The sequence below is a fragment of the Amblyraja radiata genome, chromosome 6 (genome assembly GCF_010909765.2).
Source record: "Amblyraja radiata isolate CabotCenter1 chromosome 6, sAmbRad1.1.pri, whole genome shotgun sequence".
Taxonomy (NCBI): Eukaryota; Metazoa; Chordata; class Chondrichthyes; order Rajiformes; family Rajidae; genus Amblyraja; species Amblyraja radiata.
The window spans coordinates 24,278,700-24,302,157 of NC_045961.1; the positions used below are offsets into that span (position 1 = coordinate 24,278,700).

Here is a 23,458-nt window from a genome sequence, read left to right on the forward strand (position 1 = left end):
GGGGTAAATAATGAGAAGGATAAAGTATGAAAGATGAGAGATTATGCTCCAAAAGGGATGATGGTAAAAATAAACAAATCAAAAAGTGGTTTGACCCATACATTAATTGGATAAAATTATACACATTAAAAATACATATCAGTACATAAACTAGAATTTATTCACTGGTTTAATGAAAATACATTAATGTATTCAAATGCTTCTTTCTGTGAATCTTACTCAGGCGGAAAAAAAAGTGCCCACATAGACTTACATATTTTCTTCTCCAACAATACAGATTGCAGATAGGAGCTTGACTGCATCTGTCATCATAGTCGGCTGCTTGGGATCAATAACTCTGGCTAACAAGGATATACTTCGCTCTTCATCCAAGATTCTATCCAATCCATACTAAAATTAACAAGAGGGCAGATTTATTGCTCATCACTAATAAACATGCTCGTTTCAGAATTACTTTGTAAAATACAATTTATTCTAAATAAATGTGTATTTGTTTCTCAGGCTGCTGGAAGTTACATTGTTCAGCTCAAGGTATCTGGTGATTTTGCAAAAGCATGAAATTCATTTGGATAATCATATATACAAATAAATTAAAAAAATTAGAATATGTTCAATACAACTTTAGTTATCATTATCATGTTATCATTATCTCCTGCAAATTTCAATTAGAAACAAAAAGGATTTAACTTAACAGTTAAACTCAAAATCCCCCAAATCAAAACTGAACTCCATATTCAACAGTGGAGGGTGGGTGAGGAGAGGGTTGCAGGAGTTGAATGGGATTAGAAAATGTGAAATGGAAGGAGGGGGAAGAAGGAATGTCTCTATTCCTCGGTGTCTTTCAATGACCATCCATCATGAGAATTTTATACATCAGGTTAAAAAGTGCAATATAAAAATTAAAACCTTCATCAGCATAACATTAATCTACAGTAAAGATATGAAAATATAAGCTGTTACCAGTAGAAAATCTAAAATTAGATCAAATTTTAGGGTAACGTGTAAATATTTCAGTTACCTTATTGTTCATGAATGCCCTCAAACACTGAATCACTTTATGTTGACTCTTGAAGTCACTTTTTTCCTTACTGTCGGAAGTAGAAAATGGAAATTCATTACAGCTCAGCAAGTTACGCGGACATTATCAGGCAAGAAAATATGGCATTAAAAACTGTCCTCACCACTTTTTATCAAGCAATTTCTCCAGGACATCCAAAAGCTGACCCAAACCTTCATTTCCAAAGCTTTCGACCCAACTATGGAAAAAATGAAATACATTTTTGATGACTCTTTTAAAAAACATGGAAGTGGAAAAGGTTGAAATTAAATAAATCTCAGGACAAAATTGAAAAGTTTCAGACCAATTCAATTTGAACAGCAGATTTTAATTTCCACTTTATCAAACATTATTTAGAATGAGGTAAACCATATGGGCATGACAATAATTTTCATCAAGTATGTGAGTTGTGCTTTAAACTAAATAACACCTTTGAAAACCATTTTTATTTTAAATCTTCAAATCAATAAACTTCAAATCAAAAAATCAATGCAAAATACCATATCTACTCTGTGGTAAAATTGTTTCAACCCAAAACAATTACAAGAAAGTTACCTTCCTTAAAATGTGTAGTATTTTGTCACAAGAAATAATGTTAAACTAAGGCCTTTATTAGAAGAGTTATGTGCAAGTAAAATGCTTTAACAGGCAAATTTACAACTTCAGAAATACATATTTTTTCTGGTAGAAATGTTTTGCCAATTTCACAAGATATCAAACTGATAGTATTTGATAGCACTGTGCAAAGTTACAAAATATGATTAAGTGGCACTCGAAGAAAGAAAGAAAATTTGGTTATGCACTCAACTAGGATCTTATTTTAGTTTCACACTAGGATTCATTAAAACTATCCTGAATGATTCTTCCAGAAGACATCTTTGAATTCCATTTTGTAAAATGTTTCACCAAACCCTCAGGGATGCAGAAGATAGTTAGTTGTAAGGAAAAGCTACGAGTCTTGCTTTTTATTTTGAAAATAGTTTATGCACTCCTGCATATTATTCACAATAAATGCAGAGAATATAATGTGCTTATTTTCCAAAGAATAAGTTAAATGAGGAGACAAGGACTGCAGATGATGCTTTACAAAAAAGTGACGAGTCAACTCAGCACGTCAGGCAGCATCTCTGGAGAACATGGTTGGCGACATTTTGGGTCAGGACCATTCCTCGGACTGATTATGGGCGGGGGGGAGCTGGAAGAGAGGAAGGGATAGGGTAGATACAGAGGCTGGTGGGGTGCAAGAAAGGCAAGGACCAGGGGAACTTAATCGTTGTTCCATCTGGGGGAAGGGGAAGTGAGAACAGAACTACAGGACACATAAGAGAAGTGGGTGAGGGATCCGTCTATGACAGCAGGGGGAGGGGGAAACTACCTTTCCTGAAGGATGAGGATATTTCAGATGTCCTAGAATGGAAAGCCTCATCTTGGGAGCAGATGCGGCAGAGACAGAGAAACTGATAGTGGGAGACAGCATCTTTGCAAGCGACAGGGTGGGAGGAAGTGTGGCCGCTTCGACAGGGACAATCTAGAGACAGCCATCAAGGCTGTGCTACCTGCCGATCACCAACCCCTCACACTCACCCCCTACGACGTATTCGTGGCACTGAGTAGGACTAATGCACGTAAAGCTGCTGGCCCTGACGGCATCCCCGGGCGCGTGCTCAGGGCCTGTGCTGCGCAGCTGACAGACGTCTGGACTGACATCTTCAACCTGTCACTTGCCCAAGCAGTTGTCCCCACGTGCCTTAAATCCACCTCCATCGTGCCAGTGCCAAAACACTCCACTGCGGCAAGCCTCAACGACTTCCGCCCAGTTGCACTTACCCCCATCATCACCAAGTGCTTCGAGAGGCTGGTCCTGGCACACCTCAAAAGCTGCCTACCCCCCACACTGGATCCCTATCAGTTTGCCTACCGCAAGAACAGGAGTACGGAGGATGCCATCTCAACGGCACTTCACTCCGCCCTCTCCCACCTCGACAACAGAGACACTTACGTAAGAATGCTGTTCATCGATTACAGCTCAGCATTCAACACCATTATACCATCAAAACTGATCACCAAACTCGGTAACCTGGGCATCGACCCCTCCCTCTGCAACTGGATACTGGACTTTCTAACCAACAGACCCCAGTCTGTTAGGTTAGACAAGCACACCTCTTCAACCCTCACCCTGAACACCGGCGTTCCACAGGGCTGTGTGCTGAGCCCCCTCCTCTACTCCCTCTTCACCTATGACTGCACACCTGTACATGGTACTAACACCATCATCAAGTATGCAGATGATACAACGGTAATTGGCCTCATCAGCAACAACGATGAGTCGGCCTACAGGGAGGAGGTCCAGCACTTAGCAGCATGGTGCGCTGACAACAACCTGGCCCTTAACTCCAAGAAGACCAAGGAGCTCATTGTAGACTTCAGGAAGTCCAGGGGCGGCACGCACACCCCCATCCACATTAACGGGACGGAGGTGGAACGTGTTTCTAGTTTCAGGTTCCTGGGAGTCAACATCTCCGATGACCTCTCTTGGACCCACAATACCTCAACTCTGATCAAGAAGGCTCACCAGCGTCTCTTCTTCCTGAGGAGACTGAAGAAGGTCCATCTGTCTCCTCAGATCCTGGTGAACTTCTACCGCTGCACCATCGAGAGCATCCTTACCAACTGCATCACAGTATGGTATGGCAACTGCTCTGTCTCCGACCGGAAGGCATTGCAGAGGGTGGTGAAAATTGCCCAACGCATCACCGGTTCCTCGCTCCCCTCCATTGAGTCTGTCCAAAGCAAGCGTTATCTGCGGAGGGCGCTCAGCATCGCCAAGGACTGCTCTCACCCCAACCATGGACTGTTTACCCTCCTACCATCCGGGAGGCGCTACAGGTCTCTCCGTTGCCGAACCAGCAGGTCCAGGAACAGCTTCTTCCCGGCGGCTGTCACTCTACTCAACAACGTACCTCGGTGACTGCCAATCACCCCCCCCCCCCCCGGACACTTATTATCACTTATTATTATTTATTTAAATCATTTGCTATGTCGCTCTTCCAGGGAGATGCTAAATGCATTTCGTTGTCTCTGTACTGTACACTGACAATGACAATTAAAATTGAATCTGAATCTGAATCTGAATCTGGTCCAGATAACTTTGGTCGGTTGGTTTCAGGACATCAGTTGATAGTCTGTCCACAGTGATGGAGCCAGAGAGACCAAGAAAAGGGAAAAAGGTGTCAGAAAAAGGGCAAGTGAATTTGAAGGCAGGATGGAAGGCAGTGGCAAAAGTTAAGTAAATCAACGGGTACTGCACGGGTGCAGGAGACACCCTGATGCAGTCATGATGTAGCAGCAAAAGAGATGAGGGATGGTGCCAGCATATGTTTGGAACAAGGACTGTTCACATAACTGACAATGGCTACACATTTAAGCTTGGAAAAGTAACAATAGTCAAAGGAAAAGTTCGACAGGGTGAGGACAACTTCTGCCACCAGAGGAGTGCATTATCGGAGGGAAATTGATTGGGTTTGTGATCAAGGAAGAACCAGAGGACCTTGAGCTCTACCTGGTAGGAAATTGAGGTGTAAAGGGACTGGACGCCCATGGGGAAGATGAGACAATGGGAGCCCGGTAACTGAAAGTTATTGAAGAGGAGAAGGGCACATGAAGTGTCGTGAATGTAGGTTAAAAGGGACTGGACAAGGGAGCTGGAACAGGCAAGACAAAATGGGTCTGCCAAGGCAATCCTGTTTGTGGATTTTGGGATGTAAATAGAACTGGGTAATGTGGGGTTGGGGACAAAAAAGATTGGAGGCTGTGGATGGGAGATGGCCAGAAGCATCCACCACATATCTCCATTAGATGTCACCTCCTCACCTGCTGAAAACACAGAGCAGCACAGGCAGCATCTGTGGAAAAATAAACGGAGTTACCTTCGGAGTCAAAGAAGCATTAACCCTGTTTCTCTTTCTGTGGATACTTTCTAAGTGTGTGCAGTTCAGGTTTCATATATAGTTTGCTCCAATAGCACTTGAATATATTGCACTGCATATATTCATATAACATTCAAAAAACATTTTTCACACAGAGTGGTGAATCTCTGCAATTCTCTGCCACAGAAGGTAGTTGAGGCCACTTCATTGGCTATATTTAAGAGGGAGTTAGATGTGGCCCTTGTGGCTAAAGGGATCAGGGGGTATGTAGAGAAGGCAGGTACAGGATACTGAGTTGGATGATCAGCCATGATCATATTGAATGGCGGTGCAGGCTTGAAGGGCCGAATGGCCAACTCCAGCACCTATTTTCTATGTTTCTATTTTCTATGTTTCTATAAGACGACCAACTTAATGTTGGTGAATACTTTCTTATGCAAAGGAAGAGCCATGTTTCAGTTTGTTTCAACCTAGTTTCCGTTGCTTTCATTTGATTAACTGCTAATTGGTCAGAATTCAACATGAAACCAACTGCGTTCACCATTGGCCATGCAGTGTATTCCCAACAAATATAAAGCAATGTCTTATGAAGATCCTTCCCGTATTCCTAAAAAAAGCTGCAATATGGCATCATTTCAAATCATTGTGTTGAGTCCAGTAGCAGTAATCCAGCAGCTAAACATATTTAAAAATTCTCACTGATGGCACACCAAGAATCAATAAACACCATTTGTAATTACATTTTTAAATGTTATGCAAACTTCTAAATTAAGATTGCAACTTGCGATCCCAGTAGAAGCTGAAATATCCGAACAAACATCTTACTGATATTTAAGACAGTTCAAGTAATAACAAAAATAACCACAATTAATTGCTTGACTTAAAATTACATGACTTAACTTGGGAGTTAATAAGAGTCTAAATAACACAGTGAAATGACAATAGAATATTAGTTTTTGAATGACTGAAATGAAAACATGTTGACCTAAAAATTAAAACATAGCATTACGGCATAGTGGTATAACTGACGGCTATAACTACAAGATAGTCTGAAGAAGGGTCTCGACCCGAAACGTCACCCTTTCCTTCTCTTCAAATGCTGCCTGTCCCACTGAGTTACTCCAGCATTTTGTGTCTACCAGCATCTGCAGTTCTTTCCTACACATTTGCTACCACCCAAGGAAATTCACCTCCATCACCATGGTCGGCCTACTTCCCACCCCAGGAAGACATTCGTCTAGTGGACGCTGTGGACAAACACCAGATGGCGTACACTGGCACCTTTGCTGCCATAACCCAGAACTTCAACAAGGTCAACTTGAAGAAATCGCTGCCAAACTACCACCAGCACGTATCCTGCAGCATCATCCGGTTCATATCCAGCAGTGAAGTGCCTGACTTCTACTTTACAAGGAAATTCACATCCATCCTGACTGTAATCTACATCCCGCCCCAGCAAGAAGCCTGGCTATCTCAAAAGGAGTTGCATGTCATAGTCAACAAATACAAGATGACATACTAAAGCAGAGGATTTAGACAAGGTTAGTTTGAAGAAGTCACTTCAAAACCAGCATGTCTCCTGTCGTACAAGAGGATCAAATACTCATGACCATTGGTACTACACGAAAGATGCCTATTGCTCCATCCTTCACCCACACTTGGGGGGGAAAAAAATCAGACCAACTGACTGAGCTCTTTCCTGCATCGAGGCAGAAACTGGAGAGTGCAGATTGTAGAGCTAGTCAGGGAAGGCTAAGTTGTGACTTTGGGACTGCTTGGCATCAGTAGACCACGCGATGTTCAAGGATTCAGCAACAAACCTGAACAAAGACACCACAAGTGGTTATCAACTTCACAAAGAAATGTGTGGAGGAGTGCATTCCCACCAAAACCATCCAAGTGTTCTCTAACCTGAAGTCTCGGATGATCAAGGGGTCTGTAATCTACTGAGCACCTGATTTCAAGCATTCAAGTCTGGTAAAACAGGATGTAGTAGCCATTTAGCTTAAATCAGTATGTTATAATTATAACCAGTTACCTTAAATTTTATCTGTCTTTAATTATGTTGGTGGGATTTATACGTAGTCTGGGGCGTGTTCGTGGTTAGGATTCTGGTGCAGACGCCCAGAAGGTTTAGTTTAATTCGGGGAAGACTATGGGAAAATATAGTTTTCGACCATGAACACGAGCATGATCACGACTATGATTGAAATGTATATATGCTGGAAGACGATGTACTTATACAAGAAGAAGTTTTAATGAGTTTCTTAACTGTTTTGTACTACTACAATAAAGAAACTATTAATCAAGATACTGTTTCTGGGATACTTATTTTTCGACGGCTTTGAATGTCTCGTGGAGAGCTCGTGGAATGCGTAAGATTACCTTCTGACCCATAGTCAGCACATTAATGACTATCGAGGACTAAATCCTTGAGACGACATAAAGACTGTCACTACACAGGATAATAAAAGTTCAGGTACGACCTCGAGAAGTCATGGAGAAAGCCAAGAGACATTTTTAGTCTCAACTGAAGGATCAGGATCACATGACAATAAACTCACTTGAACACTAATGCCCCTGTCCCACTTAGGAAACCTGAACGGAAACCTCTGGAGACTTTGCACCCCACCCAAGGTTTCCGTGTGGTTCCCGGAGGTTGCAGGTGGTTGCCGGAGGTTGCAGGTAGTGGAAGCAGGTAGGGAGACTGACAAAAACCTCCGGGAACCGCACGGAAACCTTGTGTGGGGCGCAAAGTCTCCAGAGCTTTCCGTTCAGGTTTCCTAGGTGGGACAGGGGCATTAATCAGCAGCTGTGAAGAAGATTGTAATTTCCTACAAGGAGAAACCCCCAAGTAGCTCAAGTGACAATCACTCCCGGACAAGCTCAACAGTTTCTATGCTCGCTTCAAAAGGGAAAATACTGAATTTCCTTCTCTGGCCCCAGTCCTGAACGATAATGTGATTTCAGTCTGCAAAGCAGATGTTGGAAGATCATAGACTATAGAACAGTACAACAGAAAAACAGCCCCTACGGCCCACAATGTTTGTGCCAAACTTGATGCCAAGACCATCTCTTATCTACCTGCACTTAATCCATATCCCTCCAATCCCAGCATATCAAAATGCCCTGGTCACCCCCTTGGTATCTGCCTCCGCCACCATTCCTGGCAGTGCATTCCAATGACCTGGAAGATCGCAGAGCAGCAGCAGCCAGACCAGCGAGTGTGTGGATTCGCTGAAGAAAGGATTTCTCCTAGGAATGTTATTGCAGTACATTTGTTGCAGGATGTGGGAAGTGAAGGGTACTGCTGGTGTCACTGACCACTACATCTGTGGGAACTGTGTCCAGATGCAGCTCCTCAAGGACTGAGTTAGGGAACTGGAGCAGCAGCTGGGTGACCTGTTGTCCATCAGGGACGACGAACGCTTCCTGGACAGGATCTAAAGTCAGTTCGTCACTACAAGTGTGCAAGAGGTGTGACGGGTAGAGACGGAAAGAAAGGGGATGAAGCGAGTGCAGGAGACCCCGGTGGAAGTACCTCTTGAAAACAGGTACACCTTCTTGGGAGCTGTCGGGTCAGACGACGCTTCCAGTCCAAGTGGCGGACAAGTCTGTGACTCGAATCCTAGCGCTGAGACTCGACCGGCGAGACCGACGTCAGGCAAAGCCATAGTGGTGGGTGACTTCAATGTCTGAGATGTGGACAGGAGATTCTGTGGTGACAGGCAAAACTCGAGGCTGGTCTGTTGCCTCCCTGGTGCCATGGTCCAAGATGACTCAGGCAGACTTAAGAACATCCTCGAGATGGAAGGTGATCAGCTGGAAGTAGTTGTGCATGTAGGCATAAATGACGAGGAAGGAGATTCTGCAACGTGAGTATAGAGAACTAGGTAGGAGGTTGAAAAGCAGGACTTCTAGGATGGTTATCTCTAGGTTGCTTCCAGTACCTCGTGCTAGTGACGGTAGGAACAGGGAGATAAGGGACCTGAATGTGTGGCTAAGAATTTGGTGCGGGGGCAGGGATTTAGATTTCTAGATCACTGGAATCTCTTCTGGGGCAGGGGTGACCGTACAAAAGGGATGGGTTGCACTTTAATTGAAAGGGGACCGACATTCTGGCAGGCACGTTTGCTAGTGCTACACGCGTGGGTTTAAACTAAAAAGTGGGGAGGTGAAGTCAACAACCTGGACAAGTAGGAAAGGTCAGGTTTAAACTAACAGGGCAGGAGGATGGGACCTAATGCAAGGCGACAGAGGGCCATAAAAGGAGGGCAGAAGCAAAAGGTAGAATGGAGATAATAAAAACTAACCTGAAAGCTTTGTGTCTTAATGTGAGCAGCATTCGAAATAAGGTGAATGAAATGAATGCGCAGTTCGTAGTTAAGGGATATGATATATTTGGAATTACAGAGACATGGCTCCAAGTTGACCATGGCTAGGAGCTAAATATGCAGGGGTGTTCAATATTCAGGAAGGATAGACAGAAAGGAAGAGGAGGTGTGGTGGCATTGCTAGTTAAAGAGGTGATTAATGTAATAGCAAGGAGAGACATTAGCTTGGATGCTGTAGAATCTGTATGGGTAGAACTGCGAAATAGCCAAGGGCAGAAAACGCTTGTCAGAGTGGTATACAGCCCACCAAACAGCAGTAAGGAGGTTGGGGATGACGTCAAGCAGGAAATTAGGCATGCATGTAGCAGTCATCATGGGTGTCTTTAATCTACATATAGATTGGGCCAACAAAATTGGTAACATTGCTGAGGAGGAGGATTTCCTGGAATATATACGGGATGGGTTTTTAAACCTATATATAGAGGAACCGACCATCCTGGACTGGGTATTGTGTAATGAGGAAGGATTAGTTAGTGATCTTGTTGCCCAAGGCTCCTTGGGCAACAGTGACCATAATATGGTGGAATTCTGCATTAGGATGGAGAGTGACACAGTTAATTCAGAAACTAGGGTCCTGAACTTGAATAAAGACTTTGAAGGTATGAGCCAGGAATTGGCTTGGATAGACAGGCAAGTTATAAGTTGACAGTGGAGATGCAATGGTGAAGATTTAAAGACCGGATGGATGAACTCCAGAAATTGTTCATCCCTGTCTGGCGAAAAAATAAAACTGGGAAAGCAGCTCAACAGTGGCTGACGAGGGAAGTCAAGGATAGTTAAAGCCAAGGAAGGGCATATAAATTGGCTAGAAGAAGTGGCAAATCAGAGGACTGGGAGAAATTTAGAACTGAGAGGAGGCCAAAGGGTTCATTAAGAGAGGGGGGGGGGGAACATGAAAGAAAGCTTGAGGGAAATAAAAGCTGACTAAAAGTATGTAAAAAGGAAAAGATTAGTGAAGGCGAATGTAGGTCCCTTATAGTCAGAGACAGTTGAATTCATAACGGGAAACAAGGAAATGGCAGAACAGTTAAATGAGTACTTTGGTTCTGTCTTCACTAAGGAAGATACACACAATCTCCCGGAAATACTAGGGGACCGAGGATTTATTGGGAGGGAGGAACTGAAGGGAATCCACATTAGTCAGAAAATGGTATCAGGTAAACTGTTGGGACTGAAACAGATAAATCCCAGAGTACTCAAGGAGATGGCCCGAGCAATCGTGGATGCATTGGTGATTATTTTCCAATGTTCTCTCGACTCTGGATCAATTTCTGTGGACTTGAGGGTAGCCAATGTTACAAAACTCCACTTTTAAAGGAAGGCGAGAGAAAACGGGGAATTATAGACCAGTTACCCATACATCGGCAGTGGGGAAGTTGCTGGAGTAGATAATTAAAGATGTTATAGCAGTGCATTTGGAAAGATGTAACGGGATCGGTCAATGTCAGCATGGATTTATGATGGGGAAATCATGCTTGACTAATCTTTTGGAATTTTTTGAAGCTGTAACAATACAATACAACACCTTTTATTTGTCATTTGAACCTCTCATGAGGTTCAAACGAAATTTGGTTTCTGCAGCCATACAAGAAAAGAACCAAGACACACACCAACACAATTCACACAAACATCCATCACAGTGAGTCTCCTCCTCACTGTGATGGAAGGCAAAGTCTTATCTCTCCCCTGCTCTCCATTCTTCTCCCGAAGTCGAGGTCAAAGGCCCTGGTGGGCGCTAGCAAGTCCGCGGCCACTCAAAGCCACACGGGCGATGTAAGGCCCTGCCCCCGGGTCTTGATGTTGGAGCCCCCGGCGGGCGCTAGCAAGTCCGCGGCAATTTAAAGCCGCGCCGGGCGTTGTAAGGCCCCGCTCCAGGTCACTCTGAACCCCGCAATTCGAGCGGGAGAAGTCGCCGTTGCCGGTGCCCCGCAAAGCAGTCTCCCACCAGGGACCCGCGGGCTCCCGGTGTCACCATCCACCGGAGCTCTCCACGCTCCGAAGCTGGCTAGCTCCACGAAGGTAGGTCCGCAGTTCCGCAGCTCCACAGGCTCCGTGACTTGAGCCTCCAGGTCGTTCTGGTTGGAGGCCGCTCCACGGCGCTAGGCCCCAACGGCAACGGAGACCCGACAGGTAAAAGGTCAGGTCTCCATGCAGGGAAGAGATTTAAAAGTTTCCCCCACCCACCCCCCACCCCCCACACATAAACATTTAAAAACCCGCTACAAACTAAACCCTCAACGGGACAAAAAAATAAAAAATACACAGACAGACTGCAGAGGCCGCTGCGACGTCGGTCGCGCCGCCCGCCCAAGTAGAATAGATAAGGGAGAGCCAGTGGAGGTGGTGTATCTGGACTTTCAAAAAGCCTTTGACAAGGTCCCACACTAGAGATTAGTGTGCAAAATTAGAGCACATGGTATTGGGGGTATGTATTGACATGGATAGTGAACTGGTTGGCAGACAGGAAGCAAAGAGTGTGATTTAACGGGTCATTTTCAGAATGGCAGGCAGTGACTAGTGGGGTGTCACAAGGCTCGGTTCTGGGATCCCAGTTGTTTACAATATATTTTAACGATTTAGACATGGGAATTAAATGTAACATCTCCAAGTTTGCGGATGATACAAAGCTGAGTGGCAGTGTGAGCTGCGAGGAGGAAGCTATGAGGTTTCAGGGTGACTTGGATAGGTTGGGTGAGTGAGCAGAAGCATGGCAGATATAGTATGATGTGGATAAATGTGAGGTTATCCACTGGTGGCAAGAACAGGAAGGCAGATTATTATCTGAATGGTGTCAGATTAGAAGAAAGGGAGGTGCAACAAGACCTGGGTGTGCTTCTACTTCAGTCAATGAAACTAAGCAGGACCATCCACAGTTTTTTTCCTACACACAGGTACAGCAAGCAGTGAAGAAAGCTTGGCCTTCATTGCAAGAGGATTTGAATTTAGCAGCAAGGTGGTCCTACTGCATTTGTACAGTGCCCTGGTGAGACCGCACCTGGAGCAATGTGTGCAATTTTGGTCTCCTAATTTGAGGAAGAACATTATTGCTATTGAGGGAGTGCAGCGTAAATTCACCAGGTTAATTCCCGGGGCAGCGGGATTGACGTATGATGAAAGATTGGATCGACTGGGCTTGTATTCGCTGGGATTTAGAAGGATGAGAGCGGATCTGAACTGGACTTTGAACACTGCTGCCACAGTGAAAAAAGCCCAGCAGAGACTGTACTTCATCAGGCTGCTCAGAAAAGCTGGTTTGCACTGTCGCCCTCTCACCCAGGTCTACAAAGGACTGATAGAGAGCATCCTCGCCACAGGCATCACGGTGTGGTATGGAAACACCACACAGACAGAGAGGAAGGCTCTGCAAAGAGTCATAAAGACTGCAGAGAGGATTATCAGAACGGAACTCCCCTCCATGGACACAATCTACACACAGCGCTGTCAAAAAAGAGCAGAGAGAATCATAAGAGACACACTACATCCAGTTCACTCCCTGCTCAAACACAAAAACTGCACATACAACCTCAGGCACAGACGAGCGGACAGCATCGCCACAAACAGAACACGCTTTTTTAAGAGCTTCTTCCCTGCCAGTGAGACTCTTGGCCAAAACAAAATGAACTGATGTCCTGACCTACCTCATAGCATATCATATTATATCATATTATATTGTCTCCTGGACCTGTGCAATTTACAATGCAATCGACACTTTTATATAGGGTTTGTGCAATTTACAATGCTCTCACTTTCCCCTTTATATAGGGTTTTAGGCACTTTCTTTTTTATTTCTAGAGGAGTATATGTTTTTATAGATTCTGTGTGTCTTTTTAATTTGACTTGATTTGACTCTCTGAACAACCGCACAAGAGTTCCTATGTGTGTAAGCACAAATAGCAAATAAAGTTTTTGACCTTTTGACCTTATAGAAACATAAAATTCTGAGAGAATTGGACAGGGTAGATGCAGGAAAAATATTCCCGATGTTGGGGGTGTCCAGAACCAGGGGTCACAGTTAAAAAAAAAAAAAAGAGGTAGGCCATTTAGGACTGAGATGAGGAAAAACCTCTTCACCCAGAGTTGTGAATCTGTGGAATTCTCTGCCACAGAAGGCAGTGGAGGCCAATTCACCGGATGTTTTCAAGAAAGAGTTAGGTTTAGCTCTTAGGGCTAAGGGAATCAAGGGATATGGGGAAAAAGCCGGAACAGCTTACTGATTTTGGATAATCAGCCATGATCATATTGAATGGCGGTGCTGGCTCAAAGGGCCGAATGGCCTACTCCTGCACCTATTTTCTATGTTTATATGTTACAGTGTAAAAAAAACTTTCCCTGCACATCTTCTTTAAACTTTGCCCCTGTCACTTAAAAGTTCTATGCCCTCCAGCACTTGATATATACATTCTGCGACAAATGTTCCAACTGTCTCTCTATCGATTTCTCGCATAATTTTATATACTTTATCGGGTCTTCCCTCAACCTCCAGTCCTTCCAGAGAGAAAGGCTCTTCACAAGGATGAACCCTCAGAAAGAGCAAGCCCTAATGGTCATTTTCTTCAAATCTGCAAGGGCCAATTGGATGAAGTTTCCGCCGACTCCTTCAAATTCAACAAGCAATTAGGGCTAAAAGGGGCCGTAATATGTATTTGGCGAAGGTACACAAAATTGCTGGAGGAACTCAGCGGGTGCAGCAGCATCTATGGAGCGAAGGAAATAGGCGACGTTTCGGGCCGAAACCCTTCTTCAGACATATGTATTTGGCGAGACAGGTTAAGAAAAATCCCACGGCTTTTTATACATACGTTAAAGATAAGAGAGTGACCGGCGAGAAGGTAGGGCCGCTCATAGATATAGGAGGGAATCCATGCTTGGAGTTGAAGGATGTAGGTGAAGTAATACACAAGTACTCTGCATCTGTATTCACTGACGAGAAGGTGTTGGATGACAGTGAGATCGGTGTTGAGAATACAAATGTGCGCGGGCTGTTTGAAATAGAGGAGGTTCTGCTGGCGCTTGAAGTGTATTAAGATGGATAGCTCCCCAGGTCCTAATGGGATCTATCTCAGGTTATTGAGAGAGGCAAGAAAATAAATTAAAAAGCAAGTCAAGTCAAATCAACTTAACTTTATTTGTCACATACACATACAAGATGTACAGTGAAATGAAAGTGGCAATCCCTGCGGATTGTGCAAAAACAATAGAACAACAGAATAGAACAGAACCAGTATTTACATATTAGATTTTTTTTTTTAAAAGACACAACACAACAGTAAATTAGTCCCTGGTGAGATAAGAGTTTACAGTCCTGATGGCCTGTATGAAGAAACTCCGTCTCATCCTCTCTGTTTTCACGGCGTGACAGCGGAGGCGCTTGCCTGACCGTAGCAGCTGGAACAGTCTGTTGCTGGGGTGGTAGGGGTCCTTCATTATGTTGCTGGCTCCTGGTGTATAGGTCCTGCAGGGGGGTGAGTGTAGTTCCCATAGTGTGTTCGGCTGAACACACTACTCTTTGCAGAGCCTTCCTGTCTTGGGCAGAGCTGTTCCCAAACCAGATTGAGATGTTACCGAGCAAGATGCTTACTATAGCCCCAGAGTAGAAGCACTGAAGGATCCTCAGAGAGACTCTGAATTTCCTCAGCTGCCTGAGGTGGTAAAGGTGCTGCCTTGCCTTACTCACCAGTGCGGCAGTGTGTGGTGTCCATGTAAGGTCCTCTGTGATGTGCACTGCCAGGTATTTGAAGCTGCTCACCCTATCCACAGTAGTCCCATTTATCTCCAGTGGCGTGTACGTCCTCGGATGTTGAGCCTTTCTAAAGTCCACAACCAGCTACTTAGTTTTAGTGACATTCAAGAGGAGGCTGTTGTCCTGACACCAGAGTGCCAGATCAGCCACCCCCTCCTGGTAGGCCTTCTCATCGTTATCGGCGATCAGGCCCACCACCACAGTGTCATCAGCAAACTTAATGATGGAGTTGGAGCTGAACCTGGCCACACAGTCATGTGTGTACAGGGAGTACAGTAGGGGGCTAAGGACGCAACCCTGGGGGATCCTGTGTTCAGGGTGAGGGTGTTGGAGGTATGTCTCACCATCTTGACCACCTGGGGTTTTTGGTTAGGAAAGATGCTAACCCTTACCGTGGGAACGATGTTATCGGCTATTGTTGCAATGCAGTCCGTGACCTCTTCCGCGAACTCACTGGCTACTCTGGAGCTTGCTTCGAACATATTCCAGTCGACATCGCTCAGTACATCTTGCAGCATAGCCTCTGAATGGTCAGACCACCGCTTTACGTCCCTCATCACTGCCGCTTCCTGTACTATCCGTTGTTTATACTCCGGCAGCAGGAAAATGGCAGTGTGGTCAGATTTTCCAAAGAAACGGCCTTGTAGCCTTTCCTGAATGGCGTGTAGCAGTGGTCCAAAGTTCTTCCCCCCCCCCCCCCCCCGGTGACACAAGTGATGTATTGGCAGAAGTTAGGCATGACCTTTTTGAGATTTACCTTATTAAAATCTCCAGCCACCACCATAGCCGCATCACGGTTCTTGTTTTGTTGTCGACATAACACATCGTGTAGGGCCGATAGTGCCACGTCGGTGTCCGCATGCAGTGGAATGTAGACGGCTGTGATGATCACTGAGCTGAACTCTCGAGGAAGGTAGAATGGGCGGCATGAGATAGTCAGATGCCACAGGTCCGGCGAGCAGGAACGAGAAAGCGTTCCTAGGGTTGCACCAGTTATTGTTGGTCATGAAGCAAACTCCTTCACCCTTTGATTTCCCGGATTCTTCCGTTCTGACCACGCAGAAAACAGTGAAGGACTCGGTTGGGCAGATTACCTGATCCGGCACCAGCGGGGTCAGCCATGTCTCGGTCAGACAGAAGATGTTGCAGTCTCTTATGTCCCGCTGGAATCTGATCCTCACCCCGAGGTCATCCAACTTGTTCTCCAGGGACTGGACGTTAGCCAGAAGAATGCTGGGCAGAGGTGGACGGAAGGCTTGGGCTCTCAGCCTATTTCGAATCCCCCCCCCTGCTTACCATGATGTTTTCTCCGACTTTTTCAGGAGCCGCGCTCCCATTGTTGTTGCCGCGGCGCGCTTTTGTGATCTCTGCCGGCTATGCAGGATCCGTGAGTAACGTGTCTAAAAGGCCTTGGGTTACGCTAAAGTTTTGTTTTAACAGTGTTTTCTGATCGTACATTGTTAGTGCTAATATGTTAGTAGAAAGAAAGAAATTAAAAATGAATATACAAGTTAACAAAAAGGAACAATCTCCGCAGAGCTACCACAACGGCAACTGGACCCGGCCACACCATCTCCTCTCCTCTAAGCAATTACAAAACCAATAGTGACAACTACACAATGAATATGAAACTTTTGTATGGTAAATTGACTGCAAACCCGATGTCTTAACATCTCAGTAGATAATTTGGTGAAAAACTAAATGCAAATGTGGTATTATGATTGGCTTATTGCACTCTGGGATTGTCATCATTACCTGACAGGATTGCTGGTCAACGAAATACGAAGAGATTCCAGAGAATGTAAAAGTCTTTCATCTCCAACACCTGTTTTTAGCTCATGGATGAACTCATGGGGCAACGTAAAACCATACTGTTTGTTTTTCAAACCACCCTGAAAAGTAACAACAACAAAAAATCAGATTGAGATCTTTACTATTATACAAGGTTCCAAAACATACCTTGCCCACATTTTCTAGGTGAACATTTGGGGGGGGAAAAGTGTAGAAACTGAACAGATGAGCTCAATTTAAAATATTAGACAAACTATTTAGGCATTTTATTTGTTCATGTTTGCTTAATCCGATGCACAAAACTATCAAGATCAGATGAAGTTATTTCAGAATAATTCCTCAAACTGCAGTAGCATTTTACAAGGTGAAAATTGATGAAAAGTAGTGGAACAGTTAACTGCAAGAGCTTGTGAAGAAATGATGACTCGGATTGCATAAAAAGATTTGGTTTAGAGGAGACCAGCACACGAGGTACCTTAGGCCATCAACAGAAGTTCATTACACTATAATTGGTATTCTCATGACCCGGCATACTCTTCAGACCACCATTACAAGCATGAAAATGAACCAACACCTACTCAATTATTGTAAACAGATAGGATGTGAACAGCATCGGCTTTAAAAGAGAGCTGTCAATGTGGTGACACCAACACGACAGAATTGCATGCTAATCAGCAAAAACAACACGAAACACAAGTCAAATGATCACACAGCCAACAAAACATGGAAGCCCTGCCATATCCACCCATAAATAGTGGTTACTTTTACTTTTTATATAGCTAGGAAGAAGCAAGTGGCAAAGTATCAGTTGCTGAGAGGAAGACAGAAGGTGGAGAAATTCATTTTTTGCAGGCTTTTTTTCCCCCCCCCCGATTTAAAGAATCAAAGTGTAATTTATGAATTACATATTTTTGTGTGTTGTCTGTATTTGTGCCTATGATGCTGCTGCAAATAAGGGTTTCATTATTCCTGTACCTCACTGTGCTTGTGCAGTCGACAATAAACTCAACTTGACTTCAATGTAGGTCAAAGATTGAGTATCCAGTAAGCAAGGAATTCTGCTCACTCTCCAAAACCTATCCACAATTTATAGGACAACTGATGATGGACCCCTCTCCACTTGCCATGAAGACTGATACAGCAACAAAAGTCAAGAAAGTTGACCATCCAAGAAAATGCTATAGCTTAATTGGGACCCTTTTCACCCCAAACTAAATAAATGTCATCACCAGCACAATATTACCATAAGATTCAACATCTGGAAAATGTAGTTATTATTCGCCAAGGTTACTCCAACAACATTTCTTCTCATTGTGAATTGGAAAATACAACAAAGCTACAACATCATCACTAATTCTACTTAATGGCACTTTAGAAATGCCTTCATCAGAAGTACCAACCGGGTTCAAAACAGAAATTCGACATGACATTCTCAAGATTAATATTTGAAAGATAGCAAATACCTTGCCGACATTACCCAAAATTCTGCACAAGTGATTTGCAGTTATTTAAACCTCAGATTACCCAAAGGTAGCATAGTCATTGCTGTTTCATTCCTTCATCTGCAAGAAATGGTAAATATTGCAGACCAAAACACAAAGTCTCATGTAACAAACCATAGATATGTACATGTAGTCCTGGCTATAATGTGCATTTCCAGAACACTAATTGGATACAACATGACTAATGAATTAGGGAACTCTATTTGTATTAGACAGTCCAAATTGTTAAAATGTGATTCTGATTAGGAACTGGAGAACCACTTGAAGATTACTTTGAAAATTGACAAACAGAAAAAAAACTCTTGTCTTTGGGGGGGAAAAAAAAGCTTGTGCATGGAACCTCCCCACAATAACCAGACAACACTGTCTCTGAAGATCACAGGATACAGCGCAACGACCATCTAAACCAGGGGTCGGCAACATACGTCCCCCGGGCCGAATGCGGCCCATAACCCAAAATCATCCAGTCCGCAGCCTTCCATCATCTCTGGTACCTCCCGGGCCCGAGGCCAAGGCGCCCAGGCACGGTGACGCAAGGAGGCCTGCACTGGCGGCCGCAATGGTCGAGCCGCCAAGCTCTGGCTGTACCACATCCTGCGCAAAGCCGCCGGCACGGCCGCGCACCTTCTGTGTCTGGGCTTCACTGTCCGGATCAAAGATCCACTCTATGATCTTTGGTCGGGATCAGGGTGGTCAATAGGCCAGGGACGAGTGAATATGAGTGGTGTCCTCGAAGGAGCGAGTTCAATGTGTACACGTGATAAATGTAGCCCTGCATCCGCTCACAGACATGCGTCCTGGCCACTATGCAGAACAAGGTTGCCGACCCCTGATCTAAATAGACAAACAATTTCTTCCCACAAACCAAAAGATATGCTGATAGCTTAACTGGTTACCATAAATTCCTTCATATAGTTAAGTGGCTAAAGAATTAAAGTTAATTGATAAAACAAATTGATTAATTGCAACAAAACAAAGGAAAATGAGGACTGGGACTTTTTCTCCATTGGAAACCATGAAGGGTATAAAGTTCTAACCACCATCTTTTTGCATCATAATACCCACGATACTAGAATATTTAATACAGACAGAAATCGTGCAAAACATTTTGCAAGTCAAATAACTCTAGTGGAGAAAGAAAGTGTTAAGGTATCAGATTAACACTGCAAGAAAACTGGGAAAATTTAGATAATTGGTGCCTACCTAAACGCTTCTTAAATACCAATATCATATCACCACACCTAGCAGCACATTTCAGGCATCTATTACTCGGTGTGAAAAAAAACTTGCCCCACATATCTCTTTTAAACTTTGCCTCTCTTTTCTTAAAGCTATGCCTTTAGCAGTTGATATTACTGGCTCCGGAAAATGTTCTGACTGTCTACTCCACTTCTGCCTCCCGATGCAGAGATGAACTATATTAATTGCAAACTTTTAAATTTCTAATTAGACCACCTATTGATAGAAAAAAGTTAGCCATTAGCTTCATACAATAACAACTTAAAGATTATCAGCAACCTGTTATTGCAATTGTAAAAACTGAGTCCATGCCACTTTAATGTACACCTAACACAATCGGCTCCAACCAATGCAAACTCAGTTGCTCACATGAATATTGCACTATTGTTAAAGATTCCTATCTCATTTCAAGTTAAAAAAGATATAAACAATGAAACTCATCATACAGTATTCACGCTGGTAATATACACAAACCTCTAAGCTAATTTGTACCAAGAGAAGCAGTCATAAATTGCAACAAGCAACTATCTTAACTGATTGGGGATACATTTTAACTAAGCCAAACGAATAAATAATTATACTTCATTGAAAAGTGCTGTGAAAAGATCCCCACATTCGGATCAAGTAACAAGTGAAAACACAAAATGCCGATACTGCAACCTGAGGCAAAAGAAAAGCAAATGGCAAGAAACAGGTCAAGCAGCAAAGGGATGGTCAATTTCAAGACTCTGCTCTCCCCAACCTTTTGTACTATTACTGGGCAACGAATATTAAAAACAATCTATTGGATGGACAACACATGCCAACAGGTAAAATGGTTAATAATGGAGAGAGAAGATTGTTCAGCTTTTAATATAGGCGCGATTCTTCTCTCTCCAATAAATTTGAAGAAAACACTATATAAGAAAAATCCGATTAATCACAGTACCCTACGAATCTGGAAACAAGTGAAGTCAACCCTTAAACTGAGAAACTTATCTCTTCTCTCACCAATTGCCAACAACCCTTCGTTCAAGCCGTCTATTTTAGACAAGACGTTCACACACTGGGAAAGATTAGAAATAAAAAAACTGGGAGATCTTTATGAGATGGGAACTCTTCTCTCAATTATAGTCGAAATATCATCTGAAAGGTAGCCAATACTTTAGATACCTTCAAATACGAGACTATCTGAAATCATATATCCAAGACTATCAATATATGTTTCCAGACACAGTAGGCGAATGTATGAATAGAAACTCAGACTCAAACAAGTTAATATCATACCTATATAATACCCTTTTAAATATACAAACCCCATCGACAGAAGTAATTAGAAGGACTTGGGAAGATGAACTTGGCCTAACAATTTTAAAAGATAGATGGGAGGACAGCCTTCTATACATACACAACTGTTCTCTTAGCGTTAGGCATTCGCTAATACAATTTAAAATACTGCACAGACTCTATTATTCAAAGTCTAAACTGAATAAGATCTTCCCAAATGTTCCTCCTATTTGTGAGAAATGTCTCCTTCAGGAAGCAACTAAAACCCATTCCTTTGTCTCTTGTATAAAGTTACATAATTACTGGAGAGGAATTTTTGAAATTTTTTCTAAAACACTAAAAATAAAATTGGAGCCCGACATGGAACTGATCACTCTAGGTACTTCAGAAGCCTGTTCTGAGCTATCACTATTTCAAAGACGTTTCCTTAATTATGGCCTGATAACAGCGAAAAAACTTTTCTAAAATACTTAAATTTTGGAAACATACACAGGGCTCGAAATTAACGGTTGCCCGGGTGCCATTGATCACAGAAAGTGCCGCCAGGCAACCTAAACGGCGACTCATTTTGCCCGGCTTGGCAACCCAAATACTGGTTTATACCGATAGACGCAAAAAACTGGAGTAACTCCGCGGGTCAGGCAGCATCTCTGGAGAATAGGAATGTGACGTTTCGTGTCGGCGGCGGCGGCTGTATTCCTCTAGTATCTTTGATTGCGGGGCAAAGATACTGGGTGCAGGGTGACGAGGGGTCAGAGCGAATGACGGCGACAGCGGCAACACCACCTCCTCCTCCCTCACCCCGCCCGGCGGAAGGAGACCTCCTCCTCCCTCCCTCCTCCTCCTCCCTCCCTCCTCCCGGCCTCGGCGTGTGAGAGGGGTTGTTTTGAAAAGGGCCGTTAGCGGATTAGTAAGCAGGCAGCCGCTATCGCCCTGATAACGGCGGCTGCCTGCAAATCCGCCAACGGCCCTTTTCAAAACAACCCCTCTCACATGCCGAGGCGGGGAGGAGGGAGGGAGGGAGGGGGAAGGAGGTCTCCTTCCGCCGTCTGAAGCAGCTGCACCAAAGATCCTATAGCTATAGGATCTTTGAGCTGCACCGCTCGGCCCCGCACCTTCCAGTCGGCTGGCGGAGGAGGGGAGGCAGCGGCACTTTGGCGATGGACAGGGACGGCCAAGGCAGCGGGGCGATGTTGTCCGAGGAGTGCTGATCTTCCTTCCTCCCCCCCCCCCCTCTCTCTATCTCTCTCTCTCTCTCGTACGCCCCCCTCCACCCTCTGATCCTGAGACCCCTCCTCTCCATCCCGCACTGATCCCCATTCCCTCCTCTATTCAGTCCTCACTGACATCCCCTGTGCTCCCCTCCCCATCTACCCCCCCCCCCAATCTATTCATCACCCTACCCACCTCGCATTGATTCTCCTGGCACCCCCCCCCCCCCATCCATCATACACTGGTCCCCCAATTCATCCTGTACTGACCCACCTTCCCATCCAACCTGCACTTCTCCCCCCATTCATATTGCACTGATCCTCCCATTCATCCCGTACTGACTCACCCTCCATTTACCCTGCACCAATCCCATCCATCCTGTAGTGATCTCCCTGTTCATCTTTTACTGATCCCCTCATTCATCCTGTAGTGATATCCCATTCATCCTGTACTGATCCCCTCATGCATCCTGTACTGAGCCCCCTATTCATCCCATACTGATTACCCATTCATCCTGTACTGATCGCCCATTCATCCTGTAATGATCCCCCATTCATCCTGTAGTGACCCCCCATTCATCCTGCACAGACCCTCCGATCCACACTGTCCTGAACCCCCCCCCATTCATTCTGTACTGATCCCCCCATTCATCCTGTGCTGACCCCTACCCCCATCCATCCTGTACTGATCCCCGCATTCAAGAAGAATGGGAGGAACAGTCTGAAGAAGGGTCTCGACCCGAAACGTTGCTTATTTCCTTAGCTCCACAGATGCTGACTCACCCGCTGAATTTCTCCAGCATTTTTGCCTACCCCCATTCATCCTGTACTAAACCCCCCATTCATCCTGTACTGACCCCCCCCCCCATCCATCCCGTACTGATCTTCCCATTCAACACCACTGACATCCCCGTGCACTCCCCTCACAATTTTACATACTCCAACCAACACGTACTAATTCACCTGCCACAATCCATCCATTCCACACCGATTGCCTTCTCAACCCCCCCCCCGCCATCTATCCACCCCGCACTGATTCACACACCACCTGTGCTTCATGGTCTTCAGAGCAAACATTGATTATGTTTGATAACGGAATGTAATCAAATGTGTTTTAATTCCCAATGTTATTATTTGTTTTGAAACCTTTAAACATATTACCAAAAGAACATTTGCTGCAGTTATGTCCTTTGGCCATCTCTTGTCAGTTAGTGTAATGTTTAACCTGTCAGATGGGTATAGTCGGTTTTAACAGCTATTATCATAAAATGCCTTTAGAAATTTCCTTGCAACCTGTATATTTTATTATGGATAAATTATGTGGGAAGCGAG

General features: G+C 44.3%; 1 protein-coding gene across 2 annotated transcripts in view; it reads right to left on the reverse strand.

The window, feature by feature from the left end:
* diaph3 (diaphanous related formin 3) overlaps window positions 1-23,458 on the reverse strand; it is a 474,403-nt gene that overhangs the window by 409,755 nt on the left and 41,190 nt on the right. For both annotated transcript variants that reach the window (XM_033022314.1, XM_033022313.1), the window contains 4 exons: window positions 16,873-17,009; window positions 1,182-1,256; window positions 1,019-1,088; window positions 254-390 (listed from right to left, as the gene is read on the reverse strand). In XM_033022314.1, coding sequence (XP_032878205.1) covers window positions 254-390; window positions 1,019-1,088; window positions 1,182-1,256; window positions 16,873-17,009 — 419 coding nt within the window. The remainder of the gene's footprint in view (window positions 1-253; window positions 391-1,018; window positions 1,089-1,181; window positions 1,257-16,872; window positions 17,010-23,458) is intronic.